The 19,137-nt window shown below is 45.8% G+C and overlaps 1 protein-coding gene across 1 annotated transcript in view; it reads right to left on the bottom strand.

Moving 5' to 3' along the window:
• BMPR1A (bone morphogenetic protein receptor type 1A) overlaps positions 1 to 19,137 on the bottom strand; it is a 556,231-nt gene that overhangs the window by 86,508 nt on the left and 450,586 nt on the right. The window contains exons 6-8 of the mRNA XM_086922023.1: positions 15,968 to 16,067; positions 10,282 to 10,381; positions 8,740 to 8,878 (exon numbers count right to left, since the gene is read on the bottom strand). Of these exons, the coding sequence (XP_086778149.1) occupies positions 8,740 to 8,878; positions 10,282 to 10,381; positions 15,968 to 16,067 (339 nt within the window). The remainder of the gene's footprint in view (positions 1 to 8,739; positions 8,879 to 10,281; positions 10,382 to 15,967; positions 16,068 to 19,137) is intronic.

The raw sequence follows: 19,137 nt of genomic DNA on the forward strand, positions 1-19,137 counted from the left end.
AGGACCGGACCGGTTTCGAGGTAACACCTCTCATCAGCCCGGCTAGCTTGACTCCAAGTGGTGTGGAGTGCCTGGGACCCACGTCTGGGCATCCCCAGCGCACTTAGGGCGGCAATTGCAAAAACAACAAGTGATGGACTGAATGTGGATCAATGTCACACACTCCCCCAGTCAAAAGATCTGGGCCCAAATCCATCGTTTTTTTGCACTCCACACCACCCTGGGTTAGACAATGGCGATATGCAAATCAGCTCTGACCCTGTTGCCCCATGGGAACAGTCCAGTCCGAACTACAAAAGCCATGTCCTTCCCAGAACGGAATCAAGCATCCGAGGACCGGACCGGTTTCGAGGTAACACCTCTCATCAGCCCGGCTAGCTTGACTCCAAGTGGTGTGGAGTGCCTGGGACCCACGTCTGGGCATCCCCAGGGCACTTAGGGCGGCAATTGCAAAAACAACAAGTGATGGACTGAATGTGGATCAATGTCACACACTCCCCCAGTCAAAAGATCTGGGCCCAAATCCATCGTTTTTTTGCACTCCACACCACCCTGGGTTAGACAATGGCGATATGCAAATCAGCTCTGACCCTGTTGCCCCATGGGAACAGTCCAGTCCGAACTACAAAAGCCATGTCCTTCCCAGAACGGAATCAAGCATCCGAGGACCGGACCGGTTTCGAGGTAACACCTCTCATCAGCCCGGCTAGCTTGACTCCAAGTGGTGTGGAGTGCCTGGGACCCACGTCTGGGCATCCCCAGCGCACTTAGGGCGGCAATTGCAAAAACAACAAGTGATGGACTGAATGTGGATCAATGTCACACACTCCCCCAGTCAAAAGATCTGGGCCCAAATCCATCGTTTTTTTGCACTCCACACCACCCTGGGTTAGACAATGGCGATATGCAAATCAGCTCTGACCCTGTTGCCCCATGGGAACAGTCCAGTCCGAACTACAAAAGCCATGTCCTTCCCAGAACGGAATCAAGCATCCGAGGACCGGACCGGTTTCGAGGTAACACCTCTCATCAGCCCGGCTAGCTTGACTCCAAGTGGTGTGGAGTGCCTGGGACCCACGTCTGGGCATCCCCAGCGCACTTAGGGCGGCAATTGCAAAAACAACAAGTGATGGACTGAATGTGGATCAATGTCACACACTCCCCCAGTCAAAAGATCTGGGCCCAAATCCATCGTTTTTTTGCACTCCACACCACCCTGGGTTAGACAATGGCGATATGCAAATCAGCTCTGACCCTGTTGCCCCATGGGAACAGTCCAGTCCGAACTACAAAAGCCATGTCCTTCCCAGAACGGAATCAAGCATCCGAGGACCGGACCGGTTTCGAGGTAACACCTCTCATCAGCCCGGCTAGCTTGACTCCAAGTGGTGTGGAGTGCCTGGGACCCACGTCTGGGCATCCCCAGCGCACTTAGGGCGGCAATTGCAAAAACAACAAGTGATGGACTGAATGTGGATCAATGTCACACACTCCCCCAGTCAAAAGATCTGGGCCCAAATCCATCGTTTTTTTGCACTCCACACCACCCTGGGTTAGACAATGGCGATATGCAAATCAGCTCTGACCCTGTTGCCCCATGGGAACAGTCCAGTCCGAACTACAAAAGCCATGTCCTTCCCAGAACGGAATCAAGCATCCGAGGACCGGACCGGTTTCGAGGTAACACCTCTCATCAGCCCGGCTAGCTTGACTCCAAGTGGTGTGGAGTGCCTGGGACCCACGTCTGGGCATCCCCAGCGCACTTAGGGCGGCAATTGCAAAAACAACAAGTGATGGACTGAATGTGGATCAATGTCACACACTCCCCCAGTCAAAAGATCTGGGCCCAAATCCATCGTTTTTTTGCACTCCACACCACCCTGGGTTAGACAATGGCGATATGCAAATCAGCTCTGACCCTGTTGCCCCATGGGAACAGTCCAGTCCGAACTACAAAAGCCATGTCCTTCCCAGAACGGAATCAAGCATCCGAGGACCGGACCGGTTTCGAGGTAACACCTCTCATCAGCCCGGCTAGCTTGACTCCAAGTGGTGTGGAGTGCCTGGGACCCACGTCTGGGCATCCCCAGCGCACTTAGGGCGGCAATTGCAAAAACAACAAGTGATGGACTGAATGTGGATCAATGTCACACACTCCCCCAGTCAAAAGATCTGGGCCCAAATCCATCGTTTTTTTGCACTCCACACCACCCTGGGTTAGACAATGGCGATATGCAAATCAGCTCTGACCCTGTTGCCCCATGGGAACAGTCCAGTCCGAACTACAAAAGCCATGTCCTTCCCAGAACGGAATCAAGCATCCGAGGACCGGACCGGTTTCGAGGTAACACCTCTCATCAGCCCGGCTAGCTTGACTCCAAGTGGTGTGGAGTGCCTGGGACCCACGTCTGGGCATCCCCAGCGCACTTAGGGCGGCAATTGCAAAAACAACAAGTGATGGACTGAATGTGGATCAATGTCACACACTCCCCCAGTCAAAAGATCTGGGCCCAAATCCATCGTTTTTTTGCACTCCACACCACCCTGGGTTAGACAATGGCGATATGCAAATCAGCTCTGACCCTGTTGCCCCATGGGAACAGTCCAGTCCGAACTACAAAAGCCATGTCCTTCCCAGAACGGAATCAAGCATCCGAGGACCGGACCGGTTTCGAGGTAACACCTCTCATCAGCCCGGCTAGCTTGACTCCAAGTGGTGTGGAGTGCCTGGGACCCACGTCTGGGCATCCCCAGCGCACTTAGGGCGGCAATTGCAAAAACAACAAGTGATGGACTGAATGTGGATCAATGTCACACACTCCCCCAGTCAAAAGATCTGGGCCCAAATCCATCGTTTTTTTGCACTCCACACCACCCTGGGTTAGACAATGGCGATATGCAAATCAGCTCTGACCCTGTTTCCCCATGGGAACAGTCCAGTCCGAACTACAAAAGCCATGTCCTTCCCAGAACGGAATCAAGCATCCGAGGACCGGACCGGTTTCGAGGTAACACCTCTCATCAGCCCGGCTAGCTTGACTCCAAGTGGTGTGGAGTGCCTGGGACCCACGTCTGGGCATCCCCAGCGCACTTAGGGCGGCAATTGCAAAAACAACAAGTGATGGACTGAATGTGGATCAATGTCACACACTCCCCCAGTCAAAAGATCTGGGCCCAAATCCATCGTTTTTTTGCACTCCACACCACCCTGGGTTAGACAATGGCGATATGCAAATCAGCTCTGACCCTGTTGCCCCATGGGAACAGTCCAGTCCGAACTACAAAAGCCATGTCCTTCCCAGAACGGAATCAAGCATCCGAGGACCGGACCGGTTTCGAGGTAACACCTCTCATCAGCCCGGCTAGCTTGACTCCAAGTGGTGTGGAGTGCCTGGGACCCACGTCTGGGCATCCCCAGCGCACTTAGGGCGGCAATTGCAAAAACAACAAGTGATGGACTGAATGTGGATCAATGTCACACACTCCCCCAGTCAAAAGATCTGGGCCCAAATCCATCGTTTTTTTGCACTCCACACCACCCTGGGTTAGACAATGGCGATATGCAAATCAGCTCTGACCCTGTTGCCCCATGGGAACAGTCCAGTCCGAACTACAAAAGCCATGTCCTTCCCAGAACGGAATCAAGCATCCGAGGACCGGACCGGTTTCGAGGTAACACCTCTCATCAGCCCGGCTAGCTTGACTCCAAGTGGTGTGGAGTGCCTGGGACCCACGTCTGGGCATCCCCAGCGCACTTAGGGCGGCAATTGCAAAAACAACAAGTGATGGACTGAATGTGGATCAATGTCACACACTCCCCCAGTCAAAAGATCTGGGCCCAAATCCATCGTTTTTTTGCACTCCACACCACCCTGGGTTAGACAATGGCGATATGCAAATCAGCTCTGACCCTGTTGCCCCATGGGAACAGTCCAGTCCGAACTACAAAAGCCATGTCCTTCCCAGAACGGAATCAAGCATCCGAGGACCGGACCGGTTTCGAGGTAACACCTCTCATCAGCCCGGCTAGCTTGACTCCAAGTGGTGTGGAGTGCCTGGGACCCACGTCTGGGCATCCCCAGCGCACTTAGGGCGGCAATTGCAAAAACAACAAGTGATGGACTGAATGTGGATCAATGTCACACACTCCCCCAGTCAAAAGATCTGGGCCCACATCCATCGTTTTTTAGCACATCGACCTTAACAGTACCCAGGGAGGAAATTAGTCTGGTAGCCCAATTGGTCATTTTAGAGCCCTTGAATAATCATTTATTCCCTCTGAATTAATAAAATCAAATATATAATAAGTAATCTGGCAGAAAAATGTGTGAAATATAATCTACTTATGCAAATCCCAACTTGATTAACACAATCCTGTCCCATATGTCAAGGGGCCTTCCAGCTGGCTTAGAATGTTTTGTGACTTGCACGTATTATTTGATCTCCGTTATAAATGACCTACGCCAGGGATGTTTCAAACTATGAACATTGTCTGATAATTCTTTTTGTATTTGTGGCTTTTTGTTTTAAGGATTTTCTTCTATAAAAATAATCAAATGATCAGCAATGTTCATTACCTTGTTGCACTCTCAGTAAAACGATTCCCTTCTTTCCAAGATGATAATGATGATAATGATAATGATATTTATAAAGCGCACAAACACCAAAATGGTGTCTCGGAGCTAGAACCATGAGCAGATCCCCAACCAGCTCCCATCACTGAAATAGCCAGGTTTTCAATTTTTTTCTAAAGCTCAAGAGAGAGCTAGCATTCCTGATCTCGGATGGCAGCAGGTTCCACAGCTTAGAAGTGCTGTGATGAAAACTCCGCCCTCCCCACTGCAGGGTCCGAATTTTTGGCACAGTAAGTAATTTAGCACCTGTGGAACGAAGTAATCTGCCTGGTTGATACCACCTAAAAAGTTTCTGCAGGAACAACGGGCCTTTAAATGACAAGGCCTTAAAAGCCACACAAAGCGCCTTGAATTTAATCCGTTGCCCCACTGGAAGCCAGTGCAGTTTCTGAATTTCTTCAGAGATGGATTTATGCCGGGGGATGCCCAACAAAAGGCGGGCGGCTGAATTTTGCACTACCTGCAGTTTCCTCAGACATTGTTTCTGGGCATTCAGATAGAGCCCGTTACAATAATCCAGCTTAGACTGAATCAGGGAAGTGATAACCACTTTCTTGGTTTCTGCCAGGATGTAGGAGAGTATCTTCCTGATTTTTTTTTTATCAGGAAGTGTGACGCAGACACGATGGCATTGGACTGTTGTATGAACGTCAGTATGTTATCAACCAGAACGCCCAGGTTTCTTGTCTTTGCCATTGAAATGGGCAGCAGGCCCATATCTGCAGGCCACCAGAGACTACTCCAGGAAGGTTTTAAATTGCCGAAAATCAGCACTTCCGTCTTCTCAGAATTAAGTTTAAGGCAGTGACTACTCATCCAGATGTTAATGGCGGCCAATGAGTTGTGGAATTTCAAAGCCGGGGAGCTCTGCTTTTTTATGGGCTGCAACCACAATCTGAGAGTCATCTGCATATGATGTTAGTGAGAAGCCATAATCTCTGATCAGTAAAGCAAGTTCGGTGACATAAACATTGAACAACAGTGGGCTCAACGAACTTCCCTGTGGAACACCACAAGGCAGCACATAAGGCTCCGAGTTGAACCCGTTGATCTCCTCTCCTCCAAAAAGGAAGCCAGCAAGGCCAGTGCCTTGCGCTCCACATCTAAAGATTTTAATCGGTGGGTAAGGAGAGTATGATCAACAGTGTCGAACGCGGCGGAGAGGTCAAGCAAGATTAATGCTGCCGAACCTCCCCTGTCCATAACCGCTCTATTTTCTTCGGTCGCCTTAATAAATGCAGTCTCAGTGCTGTGTTCCTTACGGAAGCCGAACTGAGAATGATCCAGCAGCCCATTGTCATCAATGTACTGAGTCAATTGAACATTCATGATTTTGTCCGCAATTTTGGCTGGAAGGGGAAGGCGCGCAATGGGACGGTAATTTTATGTAATGGAAGCATCAAGGGTAGGTTTCTTGAGAAGCGGGAGCACAGAGGTCTCCTTCCAAATGGTTGGAAAGCTGCCTAAAGAAAACATTCTGTTAAAAATGTCCATTAAAACAGGACTCACCAGGTCAGATAGCTCCATTAGAAAAGCTGACGAACACGGATCTGAAGGAGAGCCCGATTTGGAGGCCAAGAAAAGATGGCTCACTATCAATAGAGACAGGAAAGAACTCCGGAAACTTGCTTGTACCGGCAACTACCACCTGCGTAGTAGGGACCAACTGAGCACCTACGCAATTTTTTAAATTACAAACAATATCCAGCACTTTATTTTTAAAATTGGACGCCATATCATCAACAAACTGTTGACTACCTAGTTTGTTCGGAGCCTTGGGAACCGTTAGTCTATTTATGACTGCGCACAACTCTTTTGAAGAGTATTTTGTAGAATCAATGTGAGATTTAAAATATTTACTTTTCTCAGTCACCAAAAGTGCTTTATAGGACCTAAGGGCTGTCCTATAAATCTGTTTATCAGCGTCATAGTAGTTCAGGCACCAACGGCGTTCCATACGACAGCATTTTTGTGTTTCATTACGAAGTATATCAGAGAACCAGGGAGCGGATCGTGCCACCCGGTTGCCCGAGATGTGCTTAATAGGCACAGCTACACTGATGGCATCGGCTAACCAGCTATTATAGTTGTTAACTGCTATGTCCACATTGGCACAACGAAGTCTGCCAATCTGGTACGAAGAGCAGGTTTGTCCACTTTGCTCCAGGCTCTACAAGGAGCAGCCGGAGGCCTGGCCTTATTATCTTTATGGTGCGCAGATATGGGAAGAGTAAAGTTAATAAGTAAGTGATCTGACCAAGACAGAGAAACCCATCTATCACTTTAAGATCACTTTCTCATTCCACCAATCATTTATCATGACAGGCGCTGGATCCTTACACTTCCAGAAGATAAACTATCTTATTTTTGCAGCTGATTAAACACAAAACCACCACTTCTTGACCGCAAGGATTTGATATATAGAACCAGTCATTAACTCCGCTTTAAAAGAACCCTAATAGCAAGCTCCTCTGAAAAGTCTGCTTGACGTGCCTTATGCTGCATCTTGCATTTAGTGGGCACAAATAGCTATTTCAGTGACTGCTGGAACATTAGAAGAATAAAGTGGCAGTGCGGAGCACTCTGAAGAAGGCATCCTCAAATTAATTTGACTGAAAACGTTGGCCTTCAGCAATGTTCCCATAAGGAAATGTGCCCTAAATATATACAAGCAAATAATGTAGCATATAAGCTATTGACATCATTGATGTTTAATCTCATTCAATAATATTTCCAATGAAAATAGTGTATGAATACGACAGAGTTGTCCCTTTCATCTTTTATCCTCTTGTTCCTCACTGTGTAAATTCTGTGCTCATGTAGGGATCCAGTAAATCATAGCTTCCCTCACCGCTGAATTGCTTTGTTTCATGGTACCCACCAAAGGAGGACTTTAAATAAACGTGGCTTCTAGTGCAGAGTCAAGTTAAACCAAGATCCTTCCAATGAGAAATCAGAAGGCTCCATTTCAATCAACGCTAATGTAAAATTAGATGGCTGGAAAACCCTCTTAAGAAAACTACATTTCTCAAGGATTGCTCGATTTGCAGGTTTCAAGGCAAAGGTGACTATACACAAAAGAACAGCACACGTTGGCCACATAGGAAAATCGCTAGGCTGAATTTTAAAAAATATGGCATTGTTAAAGATTTATTGAGGCAACTCAATTTTACAAAATATTGCGGTGGCTAGTGTAATATCTGTAGCTAGACGTTTTCCTCATATCAACAGTCCCTGAGGTAGTATAATGGCCACCAATTCAAGTCCTGACTGCAATTCAGATTGTTTGTCTGACTTCAGGCTATTGATCTTCGAATTTACTAGCTGCCTCTGAACATGAATTGCGCATTTCTGTTGACAGAATTAGGAGTAGCATTATCTATAACTAAGAGTTGCCTAAATCCAAGCATTGGATACTTCAGTGACCACTCAGTAACCACCTAAAACAATTATGGTTGTGCGATATCTCTGGCGACAAATGGGTCGAAATGTTTGAAAGGCAACTCTTTTGCTATGTCACTTTAACTGTTATGTTATATTTTTGAAAAACACTGCCAGAAAAGTTTCATTAAAATGATTAAAATGAAAATATATCTATTTAAAAGGCTTGATCGGTGATGTTCTTGTTTTTCCCAAGTACAGAATGTATTGATTCCTTTACGCTTCATAGCATGATTGTTTTCTCAAAATATTGCTTTATATTTTCCGTTTGGGTCTACCCTGTTTTCCTCTGGTGCCTCTAATCAATATTATTACCTTCAAATGATTGATTACATTTCGATTCCCTCTGTATTAAGAAACAGTGGCTACAGACTAGCACTGAAAAACAAAGACAATAAAAAGATGCGGGGTTGAGGGGGCGGCTACCGAGATTACCCTTTTACAATCACGTTATATTATAAAAGAAAGGAAATCTCAAAAAGGAAACGGACATCACTAAATACACCACCCACGAGAGAAAAAGTATCAACAGCCTCAAAATGGAGCAAATACCATGTCCACGAAATAAACATAGCTCAGCCCCCTCCTCCCTGAGAGCATGGGGCAGTCCGAGCACCACAGGCGCACTTAACAGCAGGGTAGAACCCACGAGAGGATGACTCACCAGCAACGGCAGCCCTAACCCGCTGCCAGAGCTCTGTGATTGGTCGATAAGGTCCTTCAATGACTCCCCAGGTGGGAAAAGAGACTCATCTTGCTCCAGATCCCGGATGTAATGGCGTCTGTCTGCCTGCAGTTTATTCCTGCACAAAAAAGAGAGCGTTTGAAAGCCTTTGGATGGTGCAGATGTAGTTTTCAACATAACCCCTTAAAAGACAAATGTGAGTCTAATCCCGCGGACTGGAAGCGAAGGACATATTTCAGAGACGTTTTTATGCTGCTAGCCAAATGAAAATAAAACAAAGAAATATACCCCCATACGTGTAATCCCCAGCTAATGTAAACGGAATTCTAAATGTACATACCTGGAGACCACACCATCTTTAAATAATGCTCCACAATATAAAGAAATATACAGAATAATGTACTTCAGAAGGAGTGCCCTCTGTGCATGGACCCATCATTTTGATATTGACCAGTGATCTACAGAGCATAATGTTTATAGGTAGGTGGCTGGCGCAACTTCACCTTTCCAGCAGGTGAACTTTCCTTCTTCAAGCGTCAAATACAGAAAAAAGAGGTAGATAGTAAGGGAAGGAGGGGTACTTTTTTTAGAAGAGGAAATTAATTGAAACCTAAAATTGCTTATTTTTAACACTTTGGAAAGATTCAAGGCTTTTAAATGATAGTTTTTGATTATGATAAAGTCAGTGCTATTCCTGTAACAAGTGGTGCTAGAGTGATGGGAGCAGTGTACCCAAACCGTCCCAAGAGTTATTGGACCTAGGTGAACCAGAGGGTCCAATATGTCAGCCCTTTACATAACAGGGCTACAAACTCTGTTCAGTAGGACAACCCTTTCAGCTTCCTTTGCTAGTTCATTTCTATTCACTTGCTCATCATCCGACATCAACATACAGCGCACACTAGTTCTGTTCAACTTTCCTGCACATGGTGTCAAATCCAAGTGCACCTGCCCGGATAGCAAGGCGGTCTATTGGTTCCAAAGCTGGATAAGTAAATCAGCAGGGCAGATTTAAAAAGCAACTCATACTTTCGTAACATAAAATAATACTCAGTGCAAAAAACCATGCTTGATCCTTGAAGATGTGTAAAACCAGTGGACTGGAAATTAATGTTCTAAAACCAGCAAATTTGCCGATCTCTTTAGAGACAAAACTATTTTAAGGGACCACCATTTGGCAGCTGTGAGAATCGACAAATATGATTCCATGCTAGAAAATAAGAGACGTATTAGAAGGTAAAGGGCCCTTTATTCTTACGACCTAATAGTATTAGATTCTATCTTTCAAGAAAACAAGTCTTCTCAGTCGATATAAAAACCTTAAACATGACCTTTTTGCTCACGTCAAAATGGACTTAAAACAGGAGCAGGCTAAAGAAGCCTGGTTAGTCTTAAAGGAAATAAAGAATTATGGTCGACTGGCTATCTGAGCAAAAGTCCGCCTTAATCATTTGCAGCGACATATTTCTAAAAAATAATCCAGCTGGTTTACATAAACAAAAAGTGCATTTGTTGTCTTACTTGTAAAAGAAGACGGTGATGAAGATGCCCAAAACCAACAAGCAGATGGAGACCGACACAACGAGCGCTATCCAGTGTGCAGTACCATCCAACAGTCCCACTGTACGGAAACAAAGAAAAGCACAGGAATCTGATGTTATTAAAATACAGCCTTGAAACACAAACGTGCAATTCGAAATATGGAAATGCAAAATTTGAAATGTGGAAATAACTTGAAATATAGAAATGTATTAGGGCCGGCATCGACCTTCTTGCCAGCACCACCTATTATCTAGGACTATTCCCAAGGTGCACAAAGTCTCGTTTTCAGAGTTGCCCTACTTTTTCACAAGTCAATGTGTCGTTCTAACTTGCCGTGCACACACTACTTAGTGCCTCCGGTGCTCGAATAAAGGGGACATACGTTGTTAATTGTCAATGTATACGGGAACTTGAACTGCCAAGTAAATCCTTCCTGCCTGGGCTGTTGACATGGCAATGTTCCACCGAAGACATGCTCCTGACTAAAGAGGTGGGGAATGGGTCTGACCCGCTACAAAGTGGTCCCCTCACAGACGTTCCTCAAAATAATCAAGTAACTGCTTCGATCACTTGAATTAACAGGTGGATAACTATCAAATTCAATGTTGTCACACAACCAAGTTCGTTATCTGCACCACTTGTAGAGAACATTAAAACTGACACATTCAATTTGCAACCAGCGTTTCTCTGTTAAGATCGTTCTTTAGTAATATCCGAATGATTCAGAAATCACTACACACTCAAATCAATAATTTCCATTGTCTTTGAATCTTCAAAACATTTAAAGTACTTCCTAGTCCAGAAATACATGAAATCTTCAAGCACAGACATTATGTTTTGACCTCCTATACAGTATTAATCACTTGCCAATGTATCAATAATATACATTAATCTATCTAAAATAATTCTATATTTCCTACATTTTCTATAGTTGAGAACTCCCTTTCCTAAATGAAACCACTAAGCTTTGACACTTAGGGGCGAATTACGATGTCAGGTGGACAAGGCCTTGGTACTGGAGCAGACCAACGCACGTCTGGTCAGCAGTCCTGACCGCCTCATTAGAATGTGACCCAACACTGTTCAGTCACAATTATGCATTTTCCTTTGGGAGCATGCATTACAGCTGTAAACCAGCCATAATGCATGCTCCCGTAGAGAAATGGGAGGTGCTGTTCATCCCTGCATCCTGTAGCAGGCACCACGGGTGAAGGGATCAACGAGGGGGCACTCACCCCCAACCAGAGGCCGCGCACCCAAGGGGACCTTGCTGTGGGCCCCCAAATACGCTTTCCAAAATGGTTTCCATGTCGGACAGGCCAACACGGAAACCGTGCATCGTAATCCCAAGGGCGGAAAAGCCACCCTTTGGATTACGAGCCAGTTGCAACTGGCCAACTGGCTCAAGGAGCCCGCCGAAAGCCAGGCGCAATAACCGGCCAGTTTAGTTTCTGACCGCCTATATTGTAATACGGCGGTCGGAAAGTAAACTGAGCTGGCCAATTACGATGAAGCCCAGAAGGCTCCACCTTTACGGGCCGTATTGTACTCACCCCCTAAGTGTGTGAGTGAGTTAATGAGTGTCTCAGTGGGTATAGGAGTGTCTGAGTAGGTTTGTAAGTGGGTGTGAGAGAGTATGAGTGGGTATATGAAAGTCTGAGTGGGTGTGTGAGTGGGTGTGCGAGTCTCTGATAAGAGGTAAATTCAACTCCACCAGCAGAGCTTGCAGAGTTTAGCCACTCTGCGCTTTACTTGGAATGTTAGGTTCGCAAAAAACTCCACCAACTGCCGCAGAGCAGTTTGCCGGCGCTCTCACCCCTAGACTTAATCCCCTAACCAGTAGTGCGCCAGGAGATTCCTTTCAAGAGTGGTTAAGAAAGGGGGCGGGCCTCCAACAAGGTCTGAACAATTCCACTGTGAGGGACTTACTTGTGGCAACAATAGGGGTTCTTGGCCACAACAACCCTCATCAGCCAAAGGGCGCAGAGAAATGTGGTTGGGTTTGAACGAGTGCTTAAAAACAAAACAATGATTCCTTCTATGTATTTGAATAAATATTGCGAGATGAGAAGAACTGCAATTGTGACTCATGTTTTACATGGTCAGGGCACGGGTTATGGTTTTCTCAGCTAACCATTACTGCTTAATTTTACAGGGCTTCCAGCTTTCTTTTAGCAACCATAAGATCACAGACTATGTTTTTAAAAGAAATTTCGAAGGTTATTTAAATATACCATGAAGCATGAAAGTAAAAATGGACTATAACTTACCATTAGCAAATTTTTTTTGTGCATTTATTTTTTTAATTATATACTCCTCATCCACTCGGTTTGACAGCTCTTCGCTTAAGACTATTGGCTTTGGATCAATTCCTGGATCGGGCTCATGTGTAGCCTCTAAAGTGGTATTAGTCTAGCCCAGTGACTCTGGAACAGGATGTGCCCATCGCACTGCACGAACGGATTTCATGTCTATGATGAACTGTATACACTATTTCGCGGGGGGCACCTGTGGTTACTTGTTTGTAATGTTGTCCTTTTCTTTAAATGCTGCAATAAAATACTTTAAACCTAAAGTGGTATTAGTGGTATGCAGGAAGCCATCATTTCTAGTAATTTCCCCACCGTTCTCACTGTCAGACACTGACCTTTCTGGTAACAGCAAACTTCTTGTATTATAGCTAGGACTCTTTTCTCACATGGAAATGCCTTTCCTTGCACTGAGTTTATTTTTTCCTCCCAAAACCAGCTTCTCCCATTCTGGAGTGGGTGAAGACTTCTCCATGTTTATAATGAACCCCAATCAGTGGAGTGTTGTCATCACTGTACTTATGCTGTCTCTGCATCTGTGTGTAGAACTTGCTCTCACCAGCCCGCCATCTAAGTAGTGGTATACATGTATTCCCTTTCTTCTCAGGTGCGCAACTATGTCCGCCAGGCACTTTGTGAATACTCTGGGGGGGGATTTTATGCCAAAAGACAACACTGAATTAGTAGTGTGTATTATCTATAATGTGGCGCAGGAACTTCTTGTGTCTGTGATTCACTGGAATGTGCAGGTAGGCATCCTTTAAGTGTATAGTTGCCATGTAATCCCCTTGCTGGAGTTGAGGAATAACCTCCTGGAGAGTTGTCATTTTGAAACTTTGTGTTCTTATGAACTTGTTTAGGATGAAGAGGTCTAGTATGGGTCACAGTGACTTGTCTGGCAGCAGTTCTTTTTATTACTTCTGGAGATCGGTCTTTTCTACCTTTGTGTGGATTTTGTGTGTAGGGCCCATAGTTGGTAGGTGTTTTTCAGTTCTATGCAATAGTTGTGTTGGATGATGTGAGAATCCATTTGTCCGATGTGATCTCTCTCCACTACTGGAGGAAGTTGCATATTCTTTCCCCCCACAGGTGTTGTGTGTGGTTGAAAGTCCAGATTTAACGAGTCACTTGCTTGCTGTTGCCGCCCCTCTGGACAGCTGTCCTTTGCCTCTCGCTTGCCCGTGAAAGGGCGGTTTCTGTGGTGCTTGAAATTGCTACTGTTGTGCCGGTGTTTGACCTATGTTTTTGACGTGTTGCAATGGTTTAAAACCCTCCTCTTCCTGTTGGTCTTCTAATGGCAGTGATTCACCTTTTCTGTTGCACTCCAAACGGTAGGGTCCCAATGGACTCTGCTGTGTCATTATCTTTTTCAGTAGTTGCCGTGTCTCATCTGCTGCACTACTGAATAGGTGTTCTCCGCTAAAATGAGTGTTGTTCATGCTGGCCTGCACCTTGTTTTTGAACCCCGAGATTCATAGCTAAACGCGTCTTCTTAGGGCGGGTACTGTCACCAGTTGTATTGCTGCTGTGTCCGCAGCATTCAGTGCTGGTTTATAGCACATATTAGCTAGGTTTTTCCTCTCTTCTGGTATTGTTCTGGAGGTATTTCATTAGTTACGCTATCTCCTCCCAGTTCTTATGGGCATACCAGTTAAGTGGGGCTTTGAAGTTTGCTATACACTACTGTGTTGCCGCTCCTCTCTTGAATTTTCTTCTTACCATTTCTATTCTTTCAGTTTCTCTATCCAGGAGGGGGCTGGCTCTTTTCCTGGCGGGGGCTACAATGAAGGAGCCCGCCACCACAGTGACCTGGATGTCCTTAGAGGAATGTTGGTACTTTTTCTCGACATCAGGTATCACTGACCTACAAGTTGCTTGCTGTTTAAATGCCTCTCTCCCCTGGTCCAGGACGCTCAGGAGCATCAGAAGCAATTTACTTTTGTTCTGTGATGGTAGTAGTATCTCCAGTAAGAAGCATGTCTGTGACTTCTCCTCATCCAGATGGACCCTGTACCACTCCATGCCTTTTTAACCAGCTGATTGCTCATGGTAAGGTCATCCAGGGGAGATGGTCTCGACATACAAGTGTCTACAGTTTCCTATGGTGAATCTGCCTTGAGGTGTTGCCACTGTTTTTCAACACTTTCCGAACCCAATGTGTCCTGGTACAGACCCTGGACCGCTCGGTCCTCCTCCGCATAGAGTAAAGACGGGATCTTTTTGCCTTAACAGCCTTCGGTAGGCTAGATTTTCAGCGCAGAGTAGTCTTATGTGGTCTAGAGTCAGAATCGTCCTGATCAACCGCTCCGATCTTCTTCAACTTTATGTGCCTGCACTCTGCCTTTTCTTCCCTAGATAGCCCGAGATCTCAGAGTGAAGTTGTTTCCTCTGCCCCTACATGGCATAGTGTGACTGCCTTTGTTTTTCTCATGCTTTCAGCTTTCTTGGTTTGAACTCTACACACTCTTTGCAGGTGTCGGTCTTGTGGTCTCTCGGAGGCATAGGTATCACACCGGGTGGTAGTCCCTCTGGGCCAACTTATTGTGACACTCTGGGCAGAAATGGAAAGGCGTGTTCTCCATCTCATGCACAGCAGGGAGCCCCCTGTCCGCGCATTCTCCGTACTCCAGTCGACGGACGTTCCACTTACTTCAATGTGTTTTCAGTGTAGTCGGTCTCTGGCTAACATTACCTTACTTAGTTATGACGATTATCATCTCTGTTTTCCGTAACGAAATCCTGTTATCCTTCCCCTTGGTGACTGGAGAGCTTCAACAATGCTTCTAGACCCAACGGCGGGGAAAAAGAAACTGAAGATGGCAACCACATTTGGAGACTTTCAGCAAGGGCATCTGACGTCCTGATACTGCAACAAGCGCCAAATGGTGGGGGCAGTAGATACCCAACAACAACAAAAAGAGAAGAGGAAAATAAAAGACTACTATACAAGAAGAGAGGTCCGGACCCAACCACTAGATGGCGGAATTATGAACAGCATGTGAATCCAGAGAAGATACATGCTGCAAAATTATTTATTGAAGCACAGAACAACTTTTAGTGATTTAATTAATCATGAGCAGGGAACTTTTGGCAGCCTTGCAAATGTCTATGCTGGAAGCATTTAGTTGCTGGGGCTTAATGGTATGATACAGCAATGCCATCCATCGAAATACCTGGCTTTCCTTAATGGGACAAACTCAGTTTGTTGGCAACATGTACAGTAGTGGATAAAACACGCCCATGTGCTACAGCAAGAGACTTGTAACAAACAAAATGAGGGGGTTTGAAAAGGTGCAGTTTATAGCTCCACAATGAACATATGCCTCAAACGCGATGGTTTTTAGCAGAAAACCTACCTGCCGGATCCGGAGGGGGCAGTGTGGGCATCAAGTCCTTGTTGCAATGGTTCGCCCTGCAGCACTCAATAGTGCGTCGTATCTGAGCATGCGGGGAATCCTAGTGCCAAGAAGGTATGTAAGACAGTTGTGAATTCAGAGACATTATGGACTGTTAGGAACAGAAACAGAATCAAGAATGACAACTTCCCAGAGCAGAAACGTCACCCACATTATTAAAGGTTTGCTTGTACATATCCGAGGCAGCTTCGGGAGGAAAAACAACTGAAATGCTCTATACAGAGTATGTTTAAGTGATAAGTATTGTCATCAATGTTAGACACATTGAATGTTTAATTCAGCAACACTGGCATCCTCCTGCATACTATGTTGAACCCAATATTGGATTATCGCTAAGCAGACTTCCGGTAAATTTATGAGGGTTCTAGTCACTGCATTCCTGCTACTCCCATTTTCCAGATTGCTTAGAAGTTAACTGCTTGTAACAACAGTTTTGCATCTTCAACAACGAAACTCGCTTACAAATTAAAACGAAGTACAGTAAGAGAACTTTTCGATACAAGCACTGGATGGGGTGATCATGCCCATCATTGTAATCTATAAGAAACTAATGCTGCTAAACAGTGCACATCAAAAACCTCTATAAAGCATGTTAATGTTCAAGTATCAACCAAGTGGACCAAAGAATGATTGAGAGTGGTGGGGCAGAGACAAATGCCAGCGAAAGAGGCAGTTGTTTCACTACGGCCAATACGTTTTTGTTTTTTTTTTAATATGAAAATCATAATATACACTGTATTGGTCTTCATCAATCATGCAGAAAAATGTAGTTCCTATCTATACTGCATACTACTAAGTACTTATTTAACAAGTAATTTCACCTGCATTTGGTTCAATTGAAATAATAGTGCGTGGAAGGTGTCAGCAATGGTGTTATGTAGTAACTAAAAAGGCAGTATGAACTATAAAAACGGCCCTGGCTACAGTACTGTAATAGCTCTTTATCTGGAAACCTAATAGATCCTTTGTGAGATTAAGACAACTCTGCAAACCAGTTAATATGTGTACAATGTAGGAATGGAAAGACCATGTATGAGGCAGCTTCATTTAGAAACATGAACAAGCATTGGAAATGCAATAGGTCTCGCATTAGGAAAGTTTGAGCTATTGGTATTGTAAATGACACTTTTTTATTTATGTGTTGGTTTTGAAAGTAGCAAAATTAATAGCTTTGTCAGTTACAATGTCAATAGTTTTAACTTTTTGCAAATGTGACACCTATAGCATTTGTAATGCAATGTGTGTTGTATTTACGTGACTTAGATGTATTGATATTACAAATAACAATGGCTTTTAATTTTGTAAATAATTAATACTTAAATAAAAGTTATTGTAATTTATAATGGCAATAGCTTAAACGTTTGTAAATAACTTTTGTGAAGATTATGTTCAGTGTATTTTATTGTGACGAAAATCCAAGAACATTGCATTTGCACCTAAACACACACAGAGCCACACACATATAGATGTGGTGATGGTGGATGTGGTGGTGATGGTGGATGTGGTGGTGATGGTGGATGTGTTGGTGAATGCGGTAGTGGATGCGGTGGATGTGGTGGATGCGGTGGCTGTGGTGGATGCGGTGGCTGTGGTGGATGCGGTGGTGGTGGTAGTGGATGTGGTGGTGGATGTAGTGGTGGTGGGTGTGGTGGTGGTGGTAGTGGATGCGGTGGTGGTGGTGGATGTCATGGTGGATGTGGAGGTGATGGTGGATGTGGTGGTGGTGGATGTGATGGTGGATGTGGTGGTGGTGGTGGATGTGGTGGTGGATGATGTGGTGGTGGATGATGTGGTGGTGGATGCAGTGGTGGTGGATGCAGTGGTGGTGGATGCGGTGGATGTGGTGATGGTGGATGCTGTGGTGGTGGATGCGGTGGTGGTGGTGGATGCGGTGGTGGTGGTGGTGGATGCGGTGGTGGTGGTGGATGGGGTGGTGGGTGTGGTGGTGGATGGGGTGGTGGTTGTGGTGGTGGATGTAATGGTGGATTTAGTGGTGGATGTAGTGGTGGTGGGTGTGGTGGTGGGTGTGGTGGTGGGTGTGGTGGTGGGTGTGGTGGTGGGTGTGGTGGTGGGTGTGGTGGTGGGTGTGGTGGTGGTGGTGGGTGTGGTGGTGGTGGATGTGGTGGTGATGGTGGATGTGGTGGTGAATGCGGTGGTGGTGGATGCGGTGGATGTGGTGATGGTGGATGCGGTGCTGGTGGTGGATGCGGTGCTGGTGGTGGATGCGGTGCTGGTGGTGGTGGTGGATGGGGTGGTGGTGGTGGATGCGGTGGTGGTGGTGGTGGTGGTGGAAGTGGTGGTGGATGAGGTGGTGGTGGAAGTGGTGGTCGATGTGGTGGTGGTGGTGGTGGATGTGGTGGTGGTGGATGTGGTGGTGGATGTGGCGGTGGATGTCATGGTGGATGTGGAGGTGATGGTGGATGTGGTGGTGGTGGAGGTGATGGTGGATGTGGTGGTGGTGGAGGTGATGGTGGATGTGGTGGTGGTGGATGTGATGGTGGATGCGGTGGATGTGGTGGTGGATGCGGTGGATGCGGTGGATGTGGTGGATGCAGTGGTGGATGCGGTGGTGGTAGTGGTGGATGGGGTGGTGGTGGTAGTGGATGCGGTGGTGGTGGATGTGGTGGTGGTGGATGTGATGGTGATGGTGGATGTGGTAGTGGATGTGGTGGTGGATGCGGTGGATGTGGTGATAGTGGATGCAGTGATGGTGGATGCGGTGGTGGATGGGGTGGTTGTGTATATTGTCTAGAAGCCTTGTATCAGCAGAGCTGGGCATTATTGACATAACAGCAGTGGCACACAGGTGGGTAACATGCACGTGACCTGGTGACCCTGGAGGCGTGAGTGGTAGGACATTGTTAGACCCCTACAGTGTGCGTCTGTGTGGTGTGTCCTGGTGCGTGTCTGTCCGTTTTCCCGTGCATTTATTCTGGGAAGGTCTGTGTCTCTGTCAGTCTTTGTTAGAAAATGGTTGAAGGGACATCCGTTGTAGAAGTTTGAAGTTTTTTTATTAACTGTACAATTAATTAAAATCTTTACAGTAAAAGGAAAAAGTATATAGAACAGTAATTATAAACTTCTTTACTTAAAAAAGTGTATAGTCCAGT

This window comes from Lissotriton vulgaris, chromosome 5 (genome assembly GCF_964263255.1).
Source record: "Lissotriton vulgaris chromosome 5, aLisVul1.2, whole genome shotgun sequence".
Classification (NCBI taxonomy): domain Eukaryota; kingdom Metazoa; phylum Chordata; class Amphibia; order Caudata; family Salamandridae; genus Lissotriton; species Lissotriton vulgaris.